General features: G+C 42.6%; 4 protein-coding genes across 6 annotated transcripts; 2 read left to right on the top strand and 2 right to left on the bottom strand.

Annotated features, from left to right (window-relative positions):
- The first annotated feature begins 713 nt into the window (after nucleotides 1-713).
- si:ch211-214j24.10 (uncharacterized protein LOC558894 homolog) lies at nucleotides 714-5,275 on the top strand. The gene is made up of 4 exons (XM_037461665.2): nucleotides 714-880; nucleotides 2,797-3,594; nucleotides 3,690-3,722; nucleotides 4,467-5,275. The coding sequence occupies exons 1-4, from the start codon at nucleotides 865-867 to the stop codon at nucleotides 4,499-4,501; spliced, it is 882 nt and encodes a 293-aa protein (XP_037317562.1). The 5' UTR covers nucleotides 714-864; the 3' UTR covers nucleotides 4,502-5,275.
- osgep (O-sialoglycoprotein endopeptidase) lies at nucleotides 5,259-13,267 on the bottom strand. 2 transcript variants are annotated; one of them, XM_062560369.1, is made up of 12 exons: nucleotides 13,129-13,267; nucleotides 11,586-11,709; nucleotides 11,373-11,492; nucleotides 10,551-10,726; nucleotides 10,288-10,383; nucleotides 10,144-10,193; nucleotides 9,968-10,046; nucleotides 9,791-9,856; nucleotides 8,330-8,420; nucleotides 6,396-6,471; nucleotides 5,811-5,909; nucleotides 5,259-5,631 (listed from the first exon to the last, which is right to left on the bottom strand). In XM_062560369.1, the coding sequence occupies exons 2-12, from the start codon at nucleotides 11,641-11,643 to the stop codon at nucleotides 5,592-5,594; spliced, it is 951 nt and encodes a 316-aa protein (XP_062416353.1). In that variant the 5' UTR covers nucleotides 11,644-11,709; nucleotides 13,129-13,267; the 3' UTR covers nucleotides 5,259-5,591. The 2 variants fall into 2 exon arrangements, with proteins under 2 accessions (XP_062416353.1, XP_037317558.1); XM_037461661.2 differs by having other exon boundaries at nucleotides 11,590-11,709; nucleotides 13,129-13,266.
- Nucleotides 13,268-13,374: 107 nt separating this feature from the next.
- On the top strand, nucleotides 13,375-16,467 carry apex1 (APEX nuclease (multifunctional DNA repair enzyme) 1). 2 transcript variants are annotated; one of them, XM_037461655.2, is made up of 5 exons: nucleotides 13,375-13,498; nucleotides 14,498-14,635; nucleotides 14,783-14,946; nucleotides 15,034-15,226; nucleotides 15,572-16,467. In XM_037461655.2, the coding sequence occupies exons 1-5, from the start codon at nucleotides 13,441-13,443 to the stop codon at nucleotides 16,084-16,086; spliced, it is 1,068 nt and encodes a 355-aa protein (XP_037317552.2). In that variant the 5' UTR covers nucleotides 13,375-13,440; the 3' UTR covers nucleotides 16,087-16,467. The 2 variants fall into 2 exon arrangements, with proteins under 2 accessions (XP_037317552.2, XP_037317551.1); XM_037461654.2 differs by having other exon boundaries at nucleotides 13,422-13,567.
- A 134-nt stretch (nucleotides 16,468-16,601) lies between these two features.
- Nucleotides 16,602-22,510, bottom strand: LOC119211023 (zinc finger protein 11-like). Its single transcript, XM_037461615.2, has 9 exons — nucleotides 22,469-22,510; nucleotides 21,650-21,852; nucleotides 21,430-21,528; nucleotides 21,141-21,236; nucleotides 20,944-21,054; nucleotides 19,938-20,061; nucleotides 18,770-19,844; nucleotides 18,535-18,587; nucleotides 16,602-17,922 (listed from the first exon to the last, which is right to left on the bottom strand). Exons 1-9 carry the CDS (start codon nucleotides 22,500-22,502, stop codon nucleotides 16,691-16,693), a joined length of 3,027 nt encoding a protein of 1,008 aa, XP_037317512.2. The 5' UTR covers nucleotides 22,503-22,510; the 3' UTR covers nucleotides 16,602-16,690.
- Nucleotides 22,511-25,308: the final 2,798 nt, after the last annotated feature.

Genomic DNA, 25,308 nt, shown 5'->3' with positions numbered 1-25,308 from the left:
AAGCAAGAAAGTGCAATTTCATTAAATATGGTGATTTACAACTTGCTAAAGATACAAAATGTAATCATTTGTTTAATGTGGTGAATATAAGATACAGGAACATAGTTGGAAACATATTGCTGTCTACTGCAGGGTGTTTTGTCATCTAAAGAACGCCTATGGTGTTTTTAAGTAAATGTCTGTTTCTTGATTATGTATACAATATAATCAAGAAACAGACACATTACATTTGGTATGTGCAACAGGGAACAAGCAAATGGTCGTAACATATTTTATTCGTATTTATATTTCTACGTTTTTCCCGTTTTTTTCCCCACACTTTGTATATGCTAACAAGTTGTGAGCAGTTCCTACAGTGATTTCCTTCAGGTTCCCTTCATTCAAAAGTAAAGGCTCAAAAATCTTTTCAAGAATAAAAAAATAAGTTCATTCATAGATTTTTAGATCCATGAAACCTTTCCTACTCTATCATGTTGCAACTTCTTATGTCCACCTGTATTTCTAGAGAAAACGCAGACTTCTATCGTGGCAAAGTATCTTTCCTCAAACAAATGTTTAATAATTTATTTACATGCATCAGCACTTGCATTAACTATTAATTAAGTACCTAAATGAGGTTAATTAAAGTATAGATGACATCACGTGGTTATCACATGGGTTGTCGTCATACTCCGTTTTGAATACATAATTCCCTCCAAGTTTCCCGCCGGACACCTTATCTGCAAGGACTTCCTGTCCCACCCACATTCTCGTGTCGCTTCCGGGTGGCCCAACAAGCGTCTACTAGCAAGCCGTCGTTATCTTAACGCTGTAAACAAAAGTTAGAAAACGGTTAAGCTTCCACAACACGTGAAACGAAAAGACATGCATATCAAAACAGGTAGGTTTTTACAACTTTCTGATGTATCTTACCAAAATCCCTCACTTTCAGAGGCGATTTTGTTGTCCTGTCGATGGTGTTAGCAAGTATGCTAGCGGTATAGCAGCCTGCTCGGGGCTTTGAATGAGGGTTACGAAACTTTGACTTCGGCTAACACGCTAGCTTGCTGCTAATTTAATTAACGTTATATGGTAAGGAGTTATATACCGCTCTTGTGCGTAGATTGAGACATTTTCGTACTACGTTAATCACATTATTACCGACAGATTAATAAAACCCGTCGAGTTTACGCCGCCGCATCATGACACTGCTGATTAAAGTTAATGTTAGCTATCATCGGTGCTGGCTCGCAGCTTTTGCTGTCTTTTTAGCGGCTAACACAGCTCACTAGTCACAGGATGTTATTTTATCAAAACAATACTGATATATAACGTGTTGTGTTCAATTGAGCGTGTAGTCAGGGACTGGTATACAGTCAGCCAGTTTTTCTTCTTTTCGATTCGGGCCGGGTGTTTCCTTTTCGTCATCGTTTTGGCGTATTCGATCTCAACTTGTGACCACTTAAGTTCAGTAACCACACAAACCACCCGTCAACATGTCTAGGTTGTCGTGTGTCATATGGACAGAAAATGACCACGCAAGTAGTAATCTAAATAAACCCAACGTTAGTTCGTGAACGACAAACACGCCGTTGTGTAACATGGGTACGCCATCACTAACGGTGGTTTGGTGACGGGGATTGGACACTTTTGCAGTATGATTAACTCGACGTGTGTTTTAAAAGACCACCACAGTGTTAAAGGGGAGTGTGACCACTGATCTGTGGTGTTCTTTGTAACTTGTTTCTGGGATGCATGGAATGTGGATATTGGTGTTCAAACCCGCTGTGGCTCAGAGGAAAAGTCAAACAACATGTGGCGTTACCCACACAATCTTTGCATTTTTATTAATCAGAATAATCCATATTCATTATATAGGTAATAATCCTCTACCCAAATTGACAATTGTATATTGAATATATCGGAATGCATCAAACGATTGCCGAGTGTACAACTGTGTTCATTGTGTAAACTTCAACGCAGTAGAAATGCAACTTAGAAATAAATCAGCCAAGCAACACATGGAAGGTTGATCTAAAACCTTTGTCGGCCTATATATTTTCAAGACATATTCTTTCTCCACTGTCATTTATACTAGCATGGGTGGATTATTGCTTCTGTGATTTTGCGTCGCCACCTGCTTTTGGTTTCTCATGCAGTGCCTCAAGCACATGCCTCTTCAAGCCATGTCTGGTCCTTTTTGGCTCTGCCGTTTCTCTGGAGCCCCTGATGGCCCTAAATCAGGCTGTAATCACTGTGATCACACGCTTTCTTCTAACGTTTTGTGAGGCAGTAATACAGATATGAAATATCTGAATTGCCTTTTTGTCTGAACAAAGACGTTCAGGAAAACCACAACATGATAAGTGTTTTATACTTTAATTAAACAAACCCACATTTCCTGTTATATGATTAATGACCAATTCATTGGCCAGTTATAACTTTTCTCCATCCTTTCCACAGCAGCCGTCTGTCGCACTCTGACCGTCATGTCTGAACTGTGTCAACTGTACATCTCACTGTAGTCGGGCTCAACCATATGCTATTAAAATGGGTTTTGTCTACAATTGGCTGTAGTTGCGTATATGCAGCAATACGGTTGCATTCTGGACTGGCCTGAATCTGCAGTGTGAGGCCGGTTGTTGATTGGACCTCCACTTACTGTCTGAAACATTTTAATTGAGTTTAATCTTTTGAAAAATCCACAAAAGTATATTCTCTAAATTACACCTTTTTATATGGTAATTGTTTATTTCAACTGTTTAAAAACTCAATAGATTAGCCTTCTTTAAAATTTAGAGACGATGTGTCTTTCAGGTACATGGGAAGCCAGCAACACCGTGTGTGAGTCCGATACCCTGTGTGATCCAGCAGTCCTTGTAGCATCCACCAACTCCGATCCCCACATTCGCAACCGCCGCCTTTCCCCTGGCTCGGGCAACTTTGGAGGTGGTGGAGGCGGAGGCTGCATCTCTGGTGGTGACCAACCGCCTCAGCATCTTTCTGCCGAACGCGACCTCGCTGGACCCGACCACTCGCACGCTATCGGCTTCCGCAGGGAAAAGGACCGCAAGGGCCATCAGCACAAAGGCCGCAGCCTCCGAAGGGAAAGCCAGAAGGGGGTTGGCCGAGTAAGCGAGCGAGCACAGAAGGTTAACCAAAAGGAGAGGTGGGTGGAAGACAGTCTGTCACTGCTCAAGCCCCCACCTGCCTTCCCGGTGCAAGACAGCCCCGCCAAGCTGCAGCCTGCCGTCAGCTACGCATCTAAGGTGAAGGCGGGAGCACTGATTGGAGGGCTGGAGGAAGACCGCCCTGCCATCGGTGTGCTGCTACAGAACCAGTGGGGTCTCAGTTTTATCAGCGAAGCAAGACCATCTACAGAAGCCTCCGGGCTTGGACCCGCCACCATTGCCCTCCCTCCTCAGCCCACAGGCTCCGAACAGTCAGCAGGCGAACAGTTTGAGACAGTCCTCACAGGCCAGCCTCCAGAAGACGGGTCTAGTCCAGTCACTACCTCCATTACCCCCACCACACTCCCACAGGTGGAATTGAGCAACGGGAAGCTGCTGCTTAGTTGCCGTCATCTGGTGGAGGCGCTGCACTATCACAGTAAAGGTGAGAATTACGGTTTGAAGACGTTCTTCAAAAGTTTTTTTTTTTTTTTATTTCTTAACATTCATTTTAACTATTGCCCTTTTTTATCCGCTCAGAATGGAATGCTATCTGCAACAAACAGAAAAAGGGTAAGTAAAGTCAAAACTATTGTTTTGAGGGGCGTGGCCTATCTGGTGTAACTATCAAAATGTGTTTTCATGTCACTAGTTAGTAGTTATGTACATTTTGGAAACTATTCGATTTGGTGTCGGTCTGCGCTCTTTTTAACCAACATGTTTCTGCTACATTGTCATGCCTTGTTGAAGATGACATTAAAAGGGGTGCATTTGATTATAGTAGGAGCTGTCCACCTTTTAAAAAGGTTTTATTGTTAGTCATGTATCTCATTGGAAGCTAATGTGAAATTGATCAGTCCTTGTGCTTGTACTTTATGAAGGTAATAACATCAGAGGCTACATAGTCTGCACCAAGGCTGACACAACCATATTGCGCCAACCTACAAACCTCCTTGTTCACCGCAAAATCCCTGTAACACCGCTTACTCAAGGGAGTTTAGTCCTCACTGAGGCAGCCCCACTAAAAACCGCACAACGTACATTAGCCAAGTTAGAGCCGTGAGTTAGTGTAAAGGGGCACCGGGAGATGAAGGCGTCTACCCCTTCACATTGTTGGTTGGAACAGGTGTATTCATAAATTATTGATTTAATCATACAAAGGTTTCACAGCACAAATAGCTATATTAATAGCCTGTGCTTGTCATGCATCAATTGAAACAACTAGTAGCTAGAACAAGGTTGTATACATTGAAAAATGATTTTTTTTTTTTTTATTCGTAGAAACTTGTTTCCTGACATTGTTCTCTTGTTTTGCAGTTCCAAAACAAGTTATCTGGTACAAGGACACCTAGGAGCCCCCTGCCTAGCAGTGTGACATGCACAAACACGCGCAAAGATGGACAATTGTATGAGTCCCGTTTTCACACACTTTAAAGGACAATTGTACGAGTCACATTCTAACCCCCACACACACACACACAATGATGTCTTCACGCAAAGCCACACTGAGACACTTTGGACTAACTCTTGAGATCTTACAGCAATGGACTTTTTAAACGCCTTACAGAAAACCTGCCTTAATTAATAAGAGCTGTTTTCATAACCTCATTACCATTTTTAGCTTGTCTGTGTGGAACTGGTCATTTATTTTTCTTTTTAAACTCTTTGCTCGGCTGTAATTTAATTTCCCCCTCACCTTTTTGAAATTTGTTGAAATCGCTGTTTGTCTTCTGTAAAGCGAGTGGTCAATCAAGCACTTTGTCCAAAAAAAATTGACCAATCTGTGTGACAAACCCTCACCCACTCAAATAGAAACAGAAGAATGTCTTATACGTACTAAGAGTTTTATGGTAAATGTATGCTTGTGTCATCAGTTTACAGGGGGGGGGGGGGGCGCACAGTCAAAGGCGGAGTTCACCCTTTACCCATCAGATCTTAATGCTGTGTCCTTTTGTTTTTATTTGGTTCCCCAGTTGGGTGAATATTACTGATAAATCCATAAGGGATCTTACTGTGTTCAGTATATTGATTTTTGAAAAGAAAATGTATTGAATAAAAAATTTACACTGGAGGAGACATGTAAGTGAACAGTATTGCTTAATAAAAATGAATGAACTTGAACAGTTCCCTTTCTTTTAAAGTTTGGATTTATTACTGCATATTAACAATTTAACAATGGATGTCTTCACTCGATGGCAATGAATAGCAGTGAATATGGTAAAGTCAATGTCTCAGCTTGATTTGCCAAAACATTTCACCTCAACTGACCAGAAGGAGCAATGAAGTTCAAAATGTGAAAATAACAACTTTCCCAAGGAAATTGTAACTGGTCAGTTGGTTAAAGACTAATTAAATGTATTTTTCTTTAAGCAAAATTGTGTCCCTGGAGTAGAGCAGCATAAGAGACCTGCTGTAACAACATGCACAGCACCATGGTATCGTTCAGTCTCTCCACGTCACCTCCACTTCATCGGTTCTGTACCTATGACCGGAAGAGCAGATATATACGTATATATTCAAAAAAGGGCCGCACAATAAGGCAAAAAACTACACCTACATCTTTGGGATTATCTGAAATACAATTGACCTAATACTAAAACCCAGGCAGCATTTCCATGACTCTTTTTGGACCTGTATAGTACAAAACTATCAACGTAATACCTTTGTGTAATCCACGAATCTTCCAGCTCTGTCACTTGACCGGCCCTAAACATCTCCCAGCCTGCTTGCGCAATCATTGCCCCGTTGTCAATGCAAAATCTGTGGCACAAAGTGAACATTGTTGATTTGACAAACCAATATTTTGGTATTTAGCTGTGAGGGCCCATGAGATGGGGGAATTGGGATAGTTTTTTTTCATGTCCAGCCAATGTACAAAGAATCTCATAAGGTTATTTCTAATACTCAAAATAAATCATCCACCAATAAACTTTAGCAACACACAAGTTCTTAACTAGACTAAACAGCTGAATGGAATTGGATCTTTTTTCAAATCCCAAAACTGCATTTATTAGTTATTACATTAATTACATTTGACTACAGCCAGAAGTGGTAACCAGATCCTGTAAATAGCATAAAGGGGTTCACTGAAAGAAAATTATAGTACCGGATAATGAAAAACCCAAGCTCAGTCTAAAACAAAGCATGCGTTAAAAAAATGATCAGCAGTACATGTGGTTTGGTTTCAAGAATTCCAACATATTGTCGACATGACAAATGAAGTTTTGGGTGGATTGGCTGGCTTACCGTTCATCTGTGGCAAACAGCTTGGCTCCTCTCTCCTTACACATCACCCCCATCATCTCCTGCAAGCGCATGTTACCTAAAAGGTCAAACGGCCTGGTGAATAAAATGTGAGGCGTCCTTGAGTCACTATTTGGACTAGATCACCTAATTTTAACAATGCATTTATATGACTTTTTCCAACATACAACAATATGACCCCTCCTTTCCTCAAGGGCTCTGTGTGCCGTTTCCTGGCTCTTCTGTTTCTGAGGGTGTTGATCAGCTGACACACAGCGCGGTGTTGTTTGAGACCCACCACATGAACATATCCAAAGATGCTGACCATACCGATTACTGTTCCTTTAATAAATGTTAGTTATTACTCTTACTTGTCTGGTTACATCAACATATTACACACTATTTTCTTCAACATCCTAGACTGACCTATTTCTTACAAACTCAATACGATCACCCTTCTGATATACTAAAAGTATGACTTAAATACTATAAATCCCTTTTTCAACATGAAATGCTGGGACTAGACTTTTTTAATTGACTTTTGTATAATTATATCACATTTTCCGGATGTTATTATACTAACAAAACTCTATGTACTCAATATACTATGACTTTTATACTCTTTTTTTGGGGTTAGGTGTTAGGGTCTTTTTTTGACATTATTTATACTAGGACTTTTGGATGTACTATACCATTACACTTTATACTATGACTTTATGACGTAAAAAACCATGACTTTAACATTAGAACAATGTTTATTAAAATGTAGTTAGAGTTGTGTTAAAAAGCTTAAAGTAAAAGTATGCTAGAATATCATCAATAAAATGTACTATACCCACTAAATATTCTACGTAAATGTATAAAAGCAGTATTATAATAATAATGCATAGTACAAAAGTAGTTTCTGACTTTAATGGGCCTTTTTGTTGTTACATTATAGTTTACGATTATGATCATTGATGCAGTAACGTGGCATTCAGCCATCCATCTTCAAAGCTGCTTATCCTTCATAGAGGGTTGTGGAGGTGAATGGGGATTCAATCCCGTACACGCTGGATTGGTCACCAGCTAATCGCAGGGCCGACACAGAGAACCATAAACAGTCACATCCACACACCTTCAAGCCACTTAAAGTTACCAATAAACCTAATTCAGAGAGCACGTCTTTGGACTGTGGGAGGACACAGGGAGAACATGCAGACTCCACACAGAAGGTGGAGTCGAACCCAGGACCTTCTTGCTGTGAGCAATCTGTTGCAGAATTATTCTTCTGTTGAAGAAAAAAAAATTGTTACTCTTTTCACCTCTGCGTTTATTGTTTCCACTGGGAAATTGCTTGTCCCAACAAAAGAGACCCCATTAACCAACCTACAATTGGTGCAATACATTATTATTTGGGCTGGATCATGAACCAGCCATTCTCAACTGGACCCTCACTTTTCCTTTCTCTCTTTATTTTTTGGTTTCATGAGCAGTTTTTTTCTGTTGTGTCTGTCCTCCGGGTTTTCCTCCACCTGCTCTGTGCCGCCACACCCTTCACTTGCACTGAGCAGCTCTATCAAAAGCCTCCACCCGTCACGTGTGCTTGCCGTTCTTTGTTGCTTAGTAACAAACGTACGGTGGCCGAGACGGTTTAACACCTTCTTCTTGAAGATGCTGGAACTGGTTGAAGTGCGCGTGTCTCACGGTCAATGTGTGAGGCTTCACAACCCTGCAATGAGTTTATTATTTAGACGTGTTTGGAGAAAACCACCGTAACGCACAGTCTCATCCAGCCGATGAAATGTTGGCTACAGAAATTTAGGGGGGAAATTGTGACTTCGTCAACCACCAACATTTGAATCGTCAACAAAAGTTAGAATAGATTTTGTCAGGTTTTAAGATCTGTTTTCATCACTTCTTAGTCTTAGTCATGCGCGCACGCACAAAGTACTTACAGCCAACGCCCCCTACAATGAGGACCTCTTGGGAGCCGCAGTGTGCCATGGCCCTCTCAGTGATCTCTACCAGCATGGAGAACACAGTCTCCTGCAAAGAGGGAGGCATTGGTATGAGGGAATACGAATAATCTGTGTAAAGATATGTTCAGTGTCTCCTGGATCACTGACTGGGCTGTCTGATACAATACTGAGTGATACTGGAGCTCCGCAGGAAGTTCTTTGCTGATGATAGCGATTACACATCCTTTATTGATCCCCGTGGGGAAATTATTCTCTGCATTTAACGCATCCCACACAGTGGACGCAGTGTGCTGTAAAGGCGCCTGGGGGTTAGGTGTCGTTGACACTTCCACATGGTACATGGAGCAGCCAGGCTTCAAACCGACAACCCTGCGGTACTCAGCACACTGTCTCTACTCCGTGCGCCACAGTGCCCAAATGAGTGCCGGATATCTCAGAGTGACTCTGTCGAGTTTGCGCTCACACACACACAAAGAGAGTGCGACCCACAGTGGACTCATTAGGAACAGCAGCTGCTTTTATAGAAATGTATGAATTTCTGTAATTCTCACATTAGCAAAGTCACCCGGCGGGCCATACTGACACCCATGTCTTAATTGGTTAAATTATTGGAATATTATTTGATTTGAATAAATAGTGGATCTTTCATTCTATTATTTCTTGACCTGTGTATATAAATGACATATATAAGTGACAAACTAATTTTCCCTTGAGGGATTAATGAAGTAACTATCAATCAATCGGAGTACCACAAAACAAACTATTTGTAGTCAGGTTAAACTAGCGACTCTTGCTGCTGTCCTTGTGTACTTGCTCTCAACTCTCCATAACGGCTGTGTTTGAAGTGCCAACAATCTCCCCACATTTAGCAGGACGTTTCAAAACCACGGCCTTTTAGGGACACAGTGGTGGTCCTCTGCAGACTGTGTGCCGCACAGGGTAACGTTAGATTTGACACGTGGAGGACTTCCTCTCTAAGTTATTAAGTTATTTGTCGCGCCGGTTTGTTTTACTTCCAATGCATAAAGCTCTCTCCATCTTGATGTAACTGACTGCAGATAGCGGCCGTTTACGCGGGTAAACAAACGTGCGTCAACTACGTTAAAATATTCTGTAGCATTAATTCGGCCACATTAATGACATAGATTAATTTGTTCATGTTGGCAGCACTAAAAATAACTGACCCCCTAGTTGTTAAATACTCCAGTGCTACACATCGTCCCTTAACCCCAACTTCATTCTCACATCTCAAGCTGCTGATTAGAATGTGACTAATTAAACGCCACAAAAAGAGGTCTTTTATGTGGCGTTTAATTACTCGAGTCTTGAACCAGACTTCTGGAATGCCAGAAAAACTGCCCATTGTCCCTAGAGACTAAATTGTCTTCAGACTAATAGCTGATGGGTTCCACAATTTGAAAAAGTAGTTCTTTGTACCTGAAGGGAGAAACACAGGTCCTCTGCAGCACACTGACCAGAGTTCAGCATCTTATGAGAAGCTTCCTATGTAAAAAAAAAAAAAGGGGCTTGTCTGATTAATATTTAAAATCATATCAAAGTAAAAAAAATGTTAAAATGATAAATAGTTCATTATTAGACAAGCAATTCACTCACCTCAATATGAGATAAAATCCCAGAAAATGAGACGTCCATTCCCTTTACTGTATATGGCAACTCCACATACTGAGTCCCTCTAACACCATTGACAAGAAGCAAAGTAGTACATTATTGTAGAGTAAAAGCAAACACTAAGCACACAAAAGTGAAGCTACTTAGTGGTTCTCACTCACTTTTTGGCCATCTGCTCGATGTTGTAGCCTGGACTGGGGTCATTGGAAATCTGAGTGAAGAAATAGTTTCGCACAAAGAATTTACACCCACCACAAAAAGTACAAGCAAAAGGTTGCTCTTATAAAGACCAGAATAGCACAGACCTTTATAACTCTGGCAAACCTGTCAAGACAGTTGCCAACCGCAATGTCAATGGTCTCCCCAAATATTCTGTACCGCCTCTCTGAGTATGCAATAACCTGCACAGGAAGAACAAGACATTTTACCCGATGATGTTAAAACTGTTCACTTAGTGTGTAAATTTATATCGCAGATCTGCCAACACTGTGTGATAGCTGATTACCGGGACGTGAATACATGCAGACTCATAGCTCTCCCTCAGGAGCAAGGCTTTCACAAAACCAACCTGTGTGTTCCCTCCACTGACATAAAGCACGGTGGGGTTATTGGCTTGTGTGATGAGTCGGCCCATTTCAATGTGTCCAATGCAATGGTTGACACCGAGGAGCGGCTTCCCCCAAAGCTGTGCGACTGTACGAGCCACCAGAGCCACCGTCACTAAGGGGGCCCCCATACCAGGACCTGGATGAGAAGAATGAAAATAAAGTGAGAGAGAGAGAGAGGAGTGTTTTTACAGAATTGTGATGAAATACATTATGTCATTGCTTAAGAGAGAACATCATATTATTTTGATGATGCCTTGTGAACATAACATGTCTTTTCTCCTTGCTTCACTCAAACTCAGAAACACTGGCTGGCCAGTCGACACCCCACTCAAAAAGAACGCTCTTAACATCATCACGATTCACGTGGATGACACATTGTTGATTTAAAAATGGCAAATTTTGCCAAAAAGCGACACGTTTGCAGGTATGCATGAAATACTTGTTGGTGAGATTGAAAATTAAAAATGATGGTTTTCATCTTCTGGCCACTCAAAGTGCTTTAACAGTACCTGTTGTCATTCACACACATGGCAGGAGTTACCATACACAGTACCAACTCTCCATCAGTAACTAACATCCTCACCATTCAAACAACGTAGTCACAGCTTTTGGAGCAATTTGGGGTCAAGTGGACACACCGACATGTTGATAAGTGGAGCCGGGGATCTAACCTCCAATCCTTTCTCCACTAACTCACAGTTTCCCTTGTGAGCCTTATAAACCTTGTTCTGGAAAAACAAGTACACTCTCTCTCTAGGCATATGCCCAGGAGGTTACGTTACCTTTAGTGTATGCCACACAGTCTATGTCTGCAGGCTTCAGCCCTGCCTGCTCCAACGCCTCCTTTAAAACAGTCAGAATGACAGCACGGTGGTGCCTGGCAGTGTCACTTGGCATGAACCCTGATTGGTGAAACAACATGTTGTGAACCTCAGATGCAAAATAGTTAAGACTTTGAAGTACCAGCAGTAGAGCAACATTTTGTGATAACTGACTTGCCTTGTCCAGGAGGGGTAATATAGGTCCTTCTAGGGTTGGAGAGCACTTCACCATCCTGGATAATTCCAATGCCGATCTTATTGGCACTGCCCTCAAATCCAATAACGACAGTCATGGTAGCTAAAAAAAGGTAAAGAAAAAAGTATTTCTCTGTTTGGAGGTCAAGAAGGTTATGGAGGCCAAGTGTAACCAGTTTGCTTACAAGCCAGAAGAGAATAATGGGTCTAAAAAGAAAATAATACAACTTAAAATGGTCTTGGTCTTGACTAAAAAAGGACCAATGAGGAAGCCAAAAAATATCAAGACAACAAAAACAAGAGAAGCAAAAGAAAAAGGCTTGTCAGGGGGCTTTCCTTAATCTCAGAAATAACATGTTAAATTCAGACGTCTTTGCTAATATTGAAGATAATTATAATCTGTGCAGGACTATTGGAGACTACAGGTCAAGTGGGGACGAGGTGCAGACGATTCAGGTACATTATTATATTGCAACACAAACATCTCTTAACTGTGGACCTGTAAATTTACACAAAAGTGAAATGTCAAGAGAAAAGGGTAATGTTCAGTAATGACCAAGAAAACCGGATATTATTTCTAATCCTGGAAAAACATATATATATATACACACACACACACACACACACATATACTTAACTACATTATATAAATAAAATATTAATAATAAAACAATATAATGTTCCCAAAGACAAAGGAGGTGGCTTCTATTTACATTTCTTGTTAAATTTCACCCAAAGTAAAATAAATAATGTACGTATGACCAGTGATCACAATAAAGTTTTAAAATGTGCACACCCTGATATTATATGATTATATACACTTAGTGGCCAAAGGATTGATTTACGCAAATGTTATGCATTGCTCCAAAAATAAGACAAGCGAACAGATAAGACAATTATGACGGTATAGCCTATATAAAAATTCAAATGGTTGAGATCAACTATATTAATCTACCACTACATACACTTTTGGCAATATGTAGTTTTGAGTGCATATAGTAACCTGAACAATTTATCATTTTGTGAACCTATTCGATTGAAAGCTTCATCTCAGCATCACTAGTCGAGTGTATGCTAGAGCTAAGCTAAAATGATGTTAGTAAAAACGTTTAATTCTCGTCCCAAAATGTTCAACTTTGATAGTCATAATACTACACACTATACAACCATTTCGAGAGTTAAGTATTCTCTTGAAATGTATAATTTGCATCCAATACTTTTAATGTAGTCTGGCCTCATAACCATGAACCAAATGTTTTTCTGTCAGAAATGAGCGTGATGTACTTGAAAAAGGGATTTTCCAGACGGGCTCTTTCAAATGTTCTCGATACATTTAAATTTAAAAATGTAACATTATACTATACAGTGTACAGATCGTGCTAGCGCAAAGAAAACTAACGCTAGCTTTAATTAAAGCATCCTGCACAGGTGTGTGGTAGCTGTTGTCAGTCACAGCATACCGTATCCTTGAAACTAGGTCAACGATATATTTACCCTGAATTTAATATCAAAATATGTTTACCTAGTTTCCTTTCGAAGATTCAATTGTGTCCAAATCCGTGCCAGTTAAACTCTTAAACTAATAATTAAATCGACATTCCTAACTTCTTCACTTGAACTCATGCATTGAACGGGGTCTTAAATGGTCCCTAACATTGAGAGCTGCATACATGGCCTCTCCCAAAACCTTTGTCTAAATCATGTTTTCTGTTACAGAATCTTGACGCAAAACGGCAAGATTCTGTAATATGCTCCATAGCAGCTATAGTGGTGTATTTATTTTTGCAATATATCAATACACAATAAAACCCCTTTTTTTATTTCTATCAGGCATATGTTTGGCCACTCACCGAGTGCATCAAACACGTGGTGTGGAATCTATGCAGTGCATTGTAAGTGTGTTGGGACGAGGGACATAAGAAGCTCTTACCTCGTCTTTGTATCCTGTTGTGAAAGTGCAAGTAAGATTATTTGCATCTCCTTTTCCTCAAACGTGTTGCCGGTTTAAAATGAAAACGAGTGCATCGTTTAATCAAGCTAATTAAGCGAGCTGGCTCTTTACCCACCATTCATTTCTCAGGGCAGGCCGCCTGCTTCTGTTCTCTTTGTCATAAAGGAAAGGCTATTGTTAGCATAGCTGGCCCCGAAACCTGCCGTGTAACGCGAAAAACAGCCTAGATCTTTTTCTTGATGAATTTTGCGTCTTTTCCGTGCTTGCTGTTAATTTTGCATTCACTGACGTATATATAAAGTAAAATTTTATGTTAAATATGCTTTGCTACATGCTCCACCACATTAACGACTTGCATTAAAATATGCGCAGCTTCCGCTTTGTTTGCTTGTCTTTGTAAATATGTCTAAAACAAATTTGCCGTGTAAAACGCAAGGACTTCGTATTACGACAATAGTATTTCGGCCAATACCAGTATGTTATAATGCATCTTTTAGAGGGTTAAGTTAGTTCGCACGTTAAGTTTTCAAATGTGCCTCTTTATTATTGTAAATGTTTGCAGATTTATGTAACAAAGTGCAACCGAAAGCACTAACAAGTATAATTGAAATACTAACATGCTCTGCTCAATGCAGCGGACTTATTATTATCTAATTATTGTACACTCTCATTGTATTTATCAACATAAACAGTTTTAGTTGTCGGCCTGTGACCGTGTAAATCTTTTGCTTGGAATTAATGCGTTCAATTTCATTATCATTATTTTAAGCCATTTTTACGCCTTCCAATTGAATTGGATCATGCAATCAAGCATTGCTGTAAAACCTACAAATGATTTCCCCTTAATGGCACAGTGGGGAAACAACTATACAACTCACGCATTTTGCTGTTAAAAGTTTCAGAGAAACTCATCACATGAATAAATCCTGTTTTTCCCCAGCGGCGTGGGTAGTGTTGTGTGTACGTGCTGTGTGTCTGCGAGGTGTGTTTGCAGTTAGAGCAACATCAAGTATGAAGAGAGGAAAGAAGGCAGAGGCAGAGGAGGCGGCCGCTGACGGGGAGAATGAGACTGGCTCCGGTACGACAGCGTGCACCACTGCTTTCTGTTCTACTGCACATCAAACAGCTGTCAGATGACTTAAAACATGTAATAAATAAATATAATAAATTGAAACATGTAGGATCCTCCACTTTCCTTATCCTGAATGCGTCTTTCACCTCACAGCTTCGGCAAAGAAAACCAAGAAGGCTAAGGAACCAGAGGCCCCAATATTGTACGAAGATCCACCAGACAAAATGACAAGCAAAGATGGGCGCAACGCCAACGTTAAAATTACGTCCTGGAACGTCGACGGCCTGAGGGCCTGGGTGAAAAAGAACGGCTTGGATGTTCGTTTGCAGTGACCAGAGGCAACGTGCATGATTTCCGAAGTTCCATTTTGCAGTTTAATTGTAACCAATTTGTTTTCTTCCCAGTGGGTGCGTGAGGAGAGTCCAGATGTTTTGTGCCTCCAGGAGACAAAGTGTGCAGAGAAATCCCTCCCTGCTGACATTACCTCAATGCCAGAGTACCCTCACAAGTATTGGGCGGCGTCAGATGAGAAGGAGGGTTATAGTGGTGTGGCCATGCTGTGCAAGACTGAACCCCTAAAAGTCACCTATGGCATTGGTGAGTGGCGTCTATATAACAGACCTCAAGCAACGAGTTTACACTGATGTAAAGGAGTTTGTATTTTCTTAAGTTTAGCTTCTTGGGCATCTCTTACCCTTTGGTTTTTGTGTACTAAACAAACAACGGGCTGTTGATTTTGTTAACTCTTAGGCGACTCTTAGATGACTATGCAAGGTGACCATATTTCCAAAGCTGCAGGAAATATTGCTGACAAGCCAGTTACACAAAAATTGAGTAACTTTGCCTTGCTGAACTCTTATTGCTCGACCACTATTAGGCTTAAACTTTTGAATCATGGTGAACGTTCCTTTCTTAACTGCTCCTTATTTTGCACCGCCCCAGGCAAAGAAGAGCATGACAAGGAGGGCCGTGTCATCACCGCAGAGTTCCCCAACTATTACCTGGTAACCGCCTATGTGCCAAACTCCGGCAGAGGCCTTGTGCGCCTAGATTACCGCAAAACGTGGGACGTGGACTTCCGGGCATACCTGAGTGAGCTGGACATGCAGAAGCCCCTGGTGCTGTGTGGCGACCTCAACGTCGCACACCAGGAGATCGACCTGAAGAACCCTAAGGGCAACAAGAAAAACGCCGGATTTACCCCAGAGGAGCGCGAGGGCCTCAGCCAGCTGCTGGAGTCCGGTTTCACCGACAGCTTCCGTGAGCTCTACCCCGAGCAGGCCAACGCCTATACCTTCTGGACCTACATGATGAACTCCCGGGGAAAGAACGTGGGCTGGAGGCTTGATTACTTCCTGTTGTCGTCCAGCCTGCTGCCAGGCCTGTGTGACAGCAAGATCCGCAACAAGGCCCTGGGAAGCGACCACTGCCCTATCACTCTGCACATCGCCGTGTAGGTCGCTGTCTGAGCGAGATACAGGTCTCCACAGCCCCCGCTGGTTTCTTAGTGTTAACTTTCCAGCTCTGCAGTGGCGTAGTTTTTTGTCCAGTACTTTTTTTTACATTTAATTTCAATTCATGACGAGCACAACACATGTCAGTTTATCCTCGTCATACAAAGTTTGTCAGTGGTGTATGATGTCAAACACCAGTTTGAACAATGATCTGTGATGTTTTTCTGTACTGCAGTTTATGAGAAAAGGCTCCGTGCCAACAAGCCTGCAGATTGTCACTCTCAATTTAAAACATCTGCTGATAAGAAAAGGTGTGTGTTTTAAGCTTCTTTTCCTACTAAATTGTTGTAGACAATGTCCCCAATAAAAGGCTGAATTTATGTACTTTTTTGCATTATTTGAAGACTAGATGAGAAAAAGACCTATATAAAAATAAAAGGGAATTCAAAGTAATGGAAAACATAACAACTTTACAGCAACTTTATATCCTAAAAGCAGAGCACTATAATTGCAAATGATGTGAATCACATGAATAAATCTACAATTGACATAAGTCCCACTCTATAAATCCTCAAACATTCTCCAGATTAATAGTTAAATGTCATGACTATTTCCTCTTCATGATGTGTGTCCTTTGATGTATTTTGAGATTATAGGACTGCCGGAATCCCTTGCCGCATTCCACGCAGAGGTAGGGTTTTTCCCCTGAATGTGTCCTCTGGTGTCTCTTCAGGCGGTTGGCGCTGAGGAAGCTCTTGTCGCACTCGCTGCAGGAGTACGGCCGGACTCCAGTGTGGTATCGCAGGTGGATGGTTAGATAGCAGGACTGAGTGAAACTCTTCCCACAGTGGGGGCACTGAAAGGGCTTGTGGCCCGTGTGGAAACGCTCGTGCTTCAGGAGCTCGGCGTGTGAGAAGAAGGCCTTCCCGCAGTCGGAGCAGAGGTAGGGCCGCTCGCCCGAGTGAGTCAGCTCGTGGCGGATCAGCGTGGCCTTGTAGACGAAGCTCTTGTCGCACTGCGAACAGCTGAAGACGTCTTCCCGGGTGTGGCAGCGCTCGTGCTTCTTCATGTTGCGTTCCCTCTTGAAGCTCTTTCCGCAGAAGGAACACATGAAGGGCATCTCCTCGGAGTGGATCTTCATGTGGCTCAGCAAACCCCCCTTATAGAGGAATCCCTTGCCGCACTGCGCACAAGTGTGCGGCCGGTCCTTTCGGTGGATGCGTTGGTGCGCGGTGAGGGCCGCTTGGTAGGCGAAGCTCTTTCCGCAGTTGCACGTGTGCACTCTCTCTTCCTGGTGAGTCTGGAGGTGTCTGTTAAGGTAGCTGACACAGCTGAAGCCCAGGTCACAGCGGGGGCATTTGTAGGGACGCCCCACCCGCTCCGCTTCCTCGCCGTGGGTCTTGAGGTGTCTAACCAGGGCCGACTTCCAGGCAAACGCCCGGCCGCACTCCGAACACAGGTACTCGCCGTTCTCCATGTGGATGCTCTTGTGCTCCCTCTGAGCCACCAGGGACTTGAAGAACTCCCCGCAGATCAGGCACTCGTACTTGCGCCCCGTTTTGTGCGTCTGCCTGTGCCTCTCAAGCGACTGCTTAAAGGAGAACCGCCGGCCGCACTGAGAACACAGGAAGGGCTGTTCGCCCGTATGGATGCGCTGGTGGGCTTTAAGTAAAGACTGGAACTTGAAGCTCTTCTCACAGTCCGGGCAACTGAAGCCATCTTCATCCGTGAGGGGCTGAGCGTACGGCTCCTCGGAGTGCTGGACCTGGGACTCCTCGGAGTGCTGGAAGGAGCACTTGGGACTGGAGACAGCAGCTGATGAGCCATCTGCAACCGAACCTTCAGGAAGACAAACAAGCAACACATCTGAGACTGGAGTGAAATATGTCTAACGTATGAAGAAATGATGAAAACTTGTGCTTGCCTTTTGGACTTTTACATTTTCAAGATCCATTAAGTGAGTTTATTCTTTAACCCTCCCAACTAAAAGTTGGATGTTAACCACAGAATTTGATCTGAATTGTTATACAATTGAATTTTAAGAACTTTCTCAATGAAAATAGATAGAATTTCACTATGAAATGAGTTCAAAATAACCTGCCTTGTGTGTTCTGTTATATCTCCATCAAAGAAGAAGAAAAAAAGCTGCATATTGAAGCATTTATGGGTGGTGCTGGATTCAAAATACCCATCGCCAATGCCATTTTTAAAATAAATTGGGATATTTCAGCATCCATAACAGCAGATCCTTTATTTATTTAAGTTTCAAATTGAGAATCCTTCCTTGTCAAAGAATATTCTTTTATTTTATCTATATTATTTTGTGCCCTGTGGTAATGGATCAGCTATTTTAGCTGCCTTTATTTTTATACTAACTAACTAATTTCCCTTTGATTCTTTAAGTGTGTTGTGAAAAAGATCAAACGATTTAAACAGTAAAAGTGAACTCACTGTCTTCAGCGTCCTTTGCAGACACCACCAGCGACCCATAAGAGTGCTCTGCACTGTTAACCAGAAAGCAGAAATCAACATGAGGGGCTTGGTTGTTGGAGGTCCCACCATAGGAAATGTACGTTTGACTGAACATAATATGTCACAATATATTTCTATGTAGCAACCTTGTTATAACCAGGATAAAAGGAGAAATAATTAGAAATAATTTAAGACAAAAATGGGATGTCTTTACCAATTTAAAGGCAACGCTCTCAGCTCTAGAGGGTCGGCGTAATTGATCCTCCTCTTTTGTTTACTGCCCATGCGCTTCTGTAAATTTATCACTTGTATCTTCATGGTCGGTTTGCGTTTTCGTCCACTCGTGCGGACCTTCGCCGGGGTAGCGACCTCCGTGTCGGGTTCAGGTTCACTGCCCCGAGCCGCCGCAACTGCCGCCCGCAGCCGCCCGTCAGAGTCGGCAGGTGCAACGGGAGCTACGCTGATATTTTCATCACCTACAGCCACCTCTTGTCCATCCTCAGGGCTTGCTGTGGGCTTGTTTGCATTGGGATCACCAGCGTGGGTTTTGAGGTGCCTTGCGAGTGCTAGCTCCCAGTTAAATCTTTTGCCGCAGTGATGACACGCGTGAGGCCCGTCTGCCGCGTGCGTGAGCTCGTGCTCCGCGCGGCCGGACGGGGAGCGGAAGTTTTCCCCGCAGACGACACAGTCGTACTTGCGTCCGGTTCTGTGCGTGTGTCGGTGCCGGTCGAGGGACTGCCTGAACGAGAAGCAGCGGCCGCAGTCGCTGCACCGGTGGGGGCGTTCCCCCGTGTGGATGACCGTATGGGCAACCAGCGAGGAGGCAAACTTGAATTTCTTCTCGCAGTCCGGGCAGTCATGAGGCCCCGCGGAGACTTTGTCTTGAGAGGACGCCAAGTCGTCCTTGTTTACCAGTGGATGGTTGATGCCTCCAGAACCACCAACAGCACCATCCTGCGATGCCTCTTCACCTGCTTCACCCACCTCTTGTTCTATGGTCACCTCTCCGGGAAGCACTACCAGCGAATCGCTGGCCTCTGTTCCTTCAGTGCAGTGTTCTCCTGTCGCCACCTCGACGCCGGTGCTCGCGTCTAACTCCACCTCTGCGTAATCGGTCACCGCAATGACATCGACGGCTACGTCACCCGCGTATGACGCGGTGCGTGCGTCATCCCAGCCGCCTCGCAGTGGATTCGATCGGTCGGGTATTCCCGTAGGTTTGGCCTCCTTGTAAGACGGAGCTGCAGAAAGGGAGGACAGGATGCTGTCGCCCATGCCGGACGGTGGAACTGCACAGAAATGGACAAAGGCGACCCAGACGTTACGGTCGAATAGCTCCGTTGGAGAAAGACAGCAGCAGTGGAAAGGGAAAGGGGATTTACCATGCTGCTCTAAATGTCCGAGCTGTTTGTGGTGCTGGAGCAACATTTTCAGGTCCGTAGGCTCCGCGACTGAATGCACACAGTCGTCCGACACAGAGCTTTCGGCTCCAAGCCAGGAAACTGTCTGTGGGGAATGCATGGAAACACAAAAACATTTTTTTGCTTCAAACAGACACATTTCATTTGCACATTACAAACACATAGATGACCAAAGCGTTTGGGTAGCACTGCCCCTCATTGCGTACCACTTCCCAAACAGTTGGAAGGTGTCGAGTATGTACGATGGTACGTTACTCAAGTTTTCGGCCTTTCCACATTATTTCACGTATTTAAAGTACCACTGTGCTTGGTCCTTTCTGGTCTTTATATAAACCATTGGAGGCTTCACATACATTTGTTTATTTGATTAGCAGAAAGATAATGTCATGTACCACTGAACAATAGAAATTAATATTGCTCCTTAATTACTAACTTAGTTTATATCAGAACTCCCACATCCCTGTCGGTCAGTACTTAAGGGAAGCACCAATGTCCATGGCTAGGTCCAGTTGTGTGTACTCTTCTTTTAGTGTAATACTATTTCTAACTACACTTTAAATTGTTTCTACTCAACCAGCATATCCAAAAATATCCACGAGAAAAATGGAGCATACCATCTGTGACTTTTGAAATTGACGCTGTTATCTACCATTTCTGCCAGGATTATTTCAATTCAGTTCTATCTATTTTAAAAAGCACAAAATCACAAATTTAAATTTGTGATTCTTTTGCTGTGCAGTCTTTACACATGCAATATCCTCTGTCTCAGAACCTTCTCATCGGCACAGGGAGTAAAAGGAAGAAACCGTAGGGAGAAAAACTGATGAGAGATCCCAGCATGACTAGAGTACAATATATGTAATTCATGCTATTATTAAATTTAGCAGTAGTAAGCTAAACAGTTAGTAGATTGTGATGGGAAGACATTTAACTTTTTATTAAAAATTGATAAAATGACACCCCTCACCTGCTCAAGATCTGGAACAGGCAACAGCTTAGCCAGTCGACAGAGGAACTCCGAAAACAGCATCTGCAAGTCGCTGTCATACTGAGCTCCATACTCAGCAGGGAAAACCCTCTTTGAAAGACACAAAGAGTTCATTTTTCTGCATTGCACATACAAAAACAATGTTTGGTTCTTTTCCTGTAAGTGAAACCACCCACCGAGAAAAATCCTTCTCTCTCTTGTGGATCTTTGAGCAGAGTCTGGATCAACTCAAGAAAGTTAACCACTGCTTCCTCCTCTTGTGATTCTTTAATCTGCAATAAACGCATAAAGAAAAACAAAAGACATATTACTAATTCACAACTGAAAACCTTTTTCAATAAAATTGTTAATATGCTTTTTGCTGAGCTAATAATAACAAATGCTTACTATAAACATATAGACTGAGAAGAAGGAATTTTACAAAAAAGTGAACAAAATGAACTAATCTAGATTTGGGTCACTTACATCATTCAGGAAGAGGTGTTGTGGTTTAATCTGATTCAGGATGGACAAGATGAAGTCTGGCTCCACTAGCTGTTCACTTCGGCACAACTCAAGAATATACTGATGAGATAGCATTCACAATACAGTTAACATTTCTTTTTCTGTCTGTAATGTCTATAATGGCCTCCATCATATAGAAATTCTTAGCCATAAATGCCTGGTATCCTCCTCTGGTACCCACCCTAGCTCTTAATCCCAAATTAAGTTGGGTCCTGTGCTTGTACATTAGCAGCTCTGGGACCATGTCCATCACCAAAGAGACAAACTCTGCCACTTTCCAGTAGTTCAAGACATCATGTTTCCTCAGAACCTGCAACATGGAGGCTGCCATAAACTGGAAAGGTGGGACCAGGAGGCGCAGCGACGCCTGAGGTAAGGGGTTTCCTGAAAGTAGAGAAACATTCAGACAGAAAGTGAAAGTAGCTGCTGACTTTATCATCCCATTTATCCTAATTAAAAGTTATTAGCCTGGCATAAAGGGAAAAGAACATTTGTCCAATCAATGATCAGACTATAAGATGGTGGGATGTCAGACTAGGTCTGTAATGTGCAGTTATTCCTGAGGTAATTCTAGGAAAAAAATATTTTTTTAAATTATTTTTAAAACATAGTAAAGTTATGAATGATTCACAACATAAAAACACCAGAACTGTAACAACATTTAGTCAATAGCTATGTTGCCCATGTAGGTGCTTTTGTGTATTATCTAAACGTTTCAATAGTCACAACAGCGCTTTAACAGTTTGCCATTTGACACGTTGAAACAATTTGTAGATACCGCGTTCACTTATATAAAATTGTGCATGCAAAATGATTTACGATTCATAACATACATTTAGAGAAACACGTCATCTTTCCTATCCGAATTTAGCGTTAGGTGAATGGTTATTAACCTGCCTAGAACTAATTAAACCATTTATAAAGTGAACGTCCACCATCACCAGCTCCAAATGTACTACAGATTTGCCCCTAACCGTTTTCGGCTTTTCAGAAAACCAACCTTCAGAAACGGCCGTGAAGACACTTGAGTCCATCTTCTCTCTGTGGCACAGGAAGCTCACTGAGGAACTTCCTGTTGCAAGCTGAGGTGCCGCAACGACTTTGCGACAGCTGCATCGAGGTTCACGGCAGCTGCCTGGGCTATTTTGGAGTGGCGTAAAGGACCGGTGGGTCCGTGTAGGTCCGTGTACCTTTTGATCGTCCCTTTTACTGTAAAACACATTTTTGGTTTTAGGTCCAAAATACGAAGCGTAGCCGCTAAACCGGAAGTACGTAGATTTTTACTGTAAGGATCAACGCAACCATCTGCAATGACAGCGGTTACCAGGGTAACACGAGGAGAAAGGTTAATTAATGGATACAAATAAATAATCCTGGTCCTACGGGATGTGTTAGCAGCAGTAGTTGACTACACGCACATTCGCTGCTCTTGGCTCTTATATTGATTTTCCATCTACTGTGTATATATATCTTGAGTGACCGCAGAGCAGAGACAGTTTAATGAGACGTCGAGTAAACCAGTTCACATCTCCACCGCTAGGTGGGAGAATAGTATTTAAACCATAGATTGAATTATATATAACCGTGTTCATGTTATTTATCTAGGTTATTACATATGTATTTAATGCTGTTTATAGCAGCCAACTGGGAAATGCTCACATTGTGATCAATCAGAAACAGTGGAACATGTACTGATAGAATGCAGGAATTTCATTATCCAGAGAAAACATCTTCAGTCACTTAAAAGGCAACACATCAAGACTGGTCACTGTCAGGTCCATTGGGAAAACGAGCCGATAAAATGCAAAGTCCATTTAACGTTAAATGAATATCGATGACATTTCATGACGATGGGTACATTTTTTTTCTAACTTTATTGAGGAACAGGCACAACACAGCGACCTGCAAGTAGCGCAGCGTCTTAAAAAAAAGGGGATAACTAGCAATTGTGTATGTTTATCACACTTTGTAGTTTCAATTATTGAAGAAATTGTACGTTCTCATTTCTTGTTCTGGATATGTACCATGGTTGAATGCACTTATTATAAAAGCGTGAATGAAAAATGTAATATATTTATAAGGTGCACAAATGACCTGCTCCCTCACCTTTGAAAGAGCTTCTCCTCATTGGCCTTGAGGTTTTGTTTCAATCCTCCCTTTAAGTGGTTGACCCTGGTATCACAGCTCAGGTTCTTTAGCTTGTAGCAGAACCAAGGCTCGCCTGTACGAAGGTCAGTGTAGTTACATGTCAGCGGCCAAGGTGGAAAAAATAAGTTATGTTGCCGACAATGCCACCTAGGTAAAGGCTAAGAGCCCTAGGAACTCAACTAAAACAAAAGGCCAGGTTCTTTATATTTGGGGGAGAGCAGTGACATAATGACCCAAAAGGAGACAAGGGTGGAAATACTAATATAACGTTATTTATTTTAATTTAAATGCTTAAAATGTATCCTAAAACCTAAAATAGTCTGTCCAAGGCCACCACAGCAGAGTCCCGCACATAGATCTTCCACCAGCTGCAACACTGGGTTGACAGCCGCCCTCTGCTCCTGCTCCTGCTCCTGCTCCTGCTCCTGCTCCTGCTCCTGCTCCTGCTCCTGCTCCTGCTCCTGCTCCTGCTCCAGCTCCAGCTCGACACTGCCACGTGTCCTCTTTCTGTTCTTTTTCCCCAGGCTCCGTCTACCTGTTTTAAAAAGGGAACAGTCCCCCCCTTGGCAGTTCCCCATTGGTCCCTTTGCCAATTTGCGGCTGATTGTCAATTAAGGACACCAGGCCAATCAAAACTGCAAACGGAAATTGCCACACACAAATAATGCAAGCAAACATAAAACATGCGGTAATATCAATAAAATAAACATGCAATTGTCCACCCTGTGACATACACACCGGCTGTTGGGTTGGCCGCAGGCAGACGTTACAGATGGTGGTTTCAGAGAAAGAGCCTGAGCGGAAGAGGCTCTTGAAGTAAATCCTGTCTGGTTGTTCTCTGTTCAGCCTGTCCAGCACTGAGACAGCTTCACTAGAATGAACCAGAGTCACCTGATTGGAGAGAGAACCAAGATTTTTCATCAATCAAGAAATCAAATAGTGAACACATTTAATCTCCAACAATATACTCTGGCGAATTGTCCATTTACTTAAACGCTAAACTTAAAAGGGGCGTGGATTCACCAACAATTGAAAAGAATAATTAGGACGAGATGGTACCTCAACACGTGCGTCTCCTTCCCAGAGCAAAGAGAACACAGCAGAGTAGCTCCCATTCAGATGATCCACAACTTGATCAGCCACACCTGCTTCAAGCTTCCGGTTGTGCAGACGGGCGGTCAGGAAGTCCCCCCCCAGACCTCTTTGGACAATCTTGGAAGTCAAAGGTTTGTATCATAACCCCCAGCTCGTCCCCTACATGCCACTGCCCCCCTTTCCTCCCTGGGAGGATGGTGAAGGTGCTGTTGGCTGGATCAGTGGTCTGCTCCAAGGAAACAGGAGATGGTAAAAGTGGATTTTCAGGCCAAGCAATGGAGCCTAGTATGAGGCGTTCCTCCAAGGCGTCCTGGGGGGACCGTGGCTGGAAGGAGCAGAATCTGTGATTAACAATATGATGAGGGGAGAATCTCTGCATGCTAATGGTGGAGTTGACTTTAGGTTGAAACTGGCAGAGGGTTGGGAGAGAGAGAGAGAAGGTGTTAAATATACTAACACATATACTAAATTCAGCAAAAGAGGGAGGATTATTTTCCTCCCCGAAACTCATAAATCACTTTGGGGATGAGTGAAACTCGCAAGTAAAAAAATAATTGAGTGAAAGTCATGTTGTCTGCCCATCTCAACCTCCAATGG

The sequence above is a fragment of the Pungitius pungitius genome, chromosome 2 (assembly GCF_949316345.1).
Source record: "Pungitius pungitius chromosome 2, fPunPun2.1, whole genome shotgun sequence".
Classification (NCBI taxonomy): Eukaryota; Metazoa; Chordata; class Actinopteri; order Perciformes; family Gasterosteidae; genus Pungitius; species Pungitius pungitius.
This window is presented reverse-complemented; position numbering and strand designations above follow the sequence as displayed.

Bases quoted from the DNA above. Each gene is read 5' to 3' on its own strand.
- si:ch211-214j24.10 (XM_037461665.2), top strand. The intron at 3,595-3,689 runs GTGAGAATTACG...TTATCCGCTCAG, and splicing joins GCTGCACTATCACAGTAAAG to AATGGAATGCTATCTGCAAC. The intron at 3,723-4,466 runs GTAAGTAAAGTC...CTTGTTTTGCAG, and splicing joins CTGCAACAAACAGAAAAAGG to TTCCAAAACAAGTTATCTGG.
- osgep (XM_037461661.2), bottom strand. From the start codon at position 11,704: ATGACTGTCGTTATTGGATTTGAGGGCAGTGCCAATAAGATCGGCATT. The intron at 10,384-10,550 runs GTTGGTTTTGTG...CTTCCTGTGCAG, and splicing joins TCAGTGGAGGGAACACACAG to GTTATTGCATACTCAGAGAG. The intron at 9,857-9,967 runs GTGAGTGAATTG...TTTTTTACATAG, and splicing joins GGATTTTATCTCATATTGAG to GAAGCTTCTCATAAGATGCT.
- apex1 (XM_037461654.2), top strand. From the start codon at position 13,441: ATGTTTGGCCACTCACCGAGTGCATCAAACACGTGGTGTGGAATCTAT. The intron at 13,568-14,497 runs GTAAGATTATTT...GTTTTTCCCCAG, and splicing joins ATCCTGTTGTGAAAGTGCAA to CGGCGTGGGTAGTGTTGTGT. The intron at 14,947-15,033 runs GTTCGTTTGCAG...TTTTCTTCCCAG, and splicing joins TGAAAAAGAACGGCTTGGAT to TGGGTGCGTGAGGAGAGTCC.
- LOC119211023 (XM_037461615.2), bottom strand. From the start codon at position 22,502: ATGGACTCAAGTGTCTTCACGGCCGTTTCTGAAG. The intron at 20,062-20,943 runs GTGAGGGGTGTC...CATTCCCCACAG, and splicing joins CTGTTCCAGATCTTGAGCAG to ACAGTTTCCTGGCTTGGAGC. The intron at 18,588-18,769 runs GTAAAGACATCC...TCTGGTTAACAG, and splicing joins AGAGCGTTGCCTTTAAATTG to TGCAGAGCACTCTTATGGGT.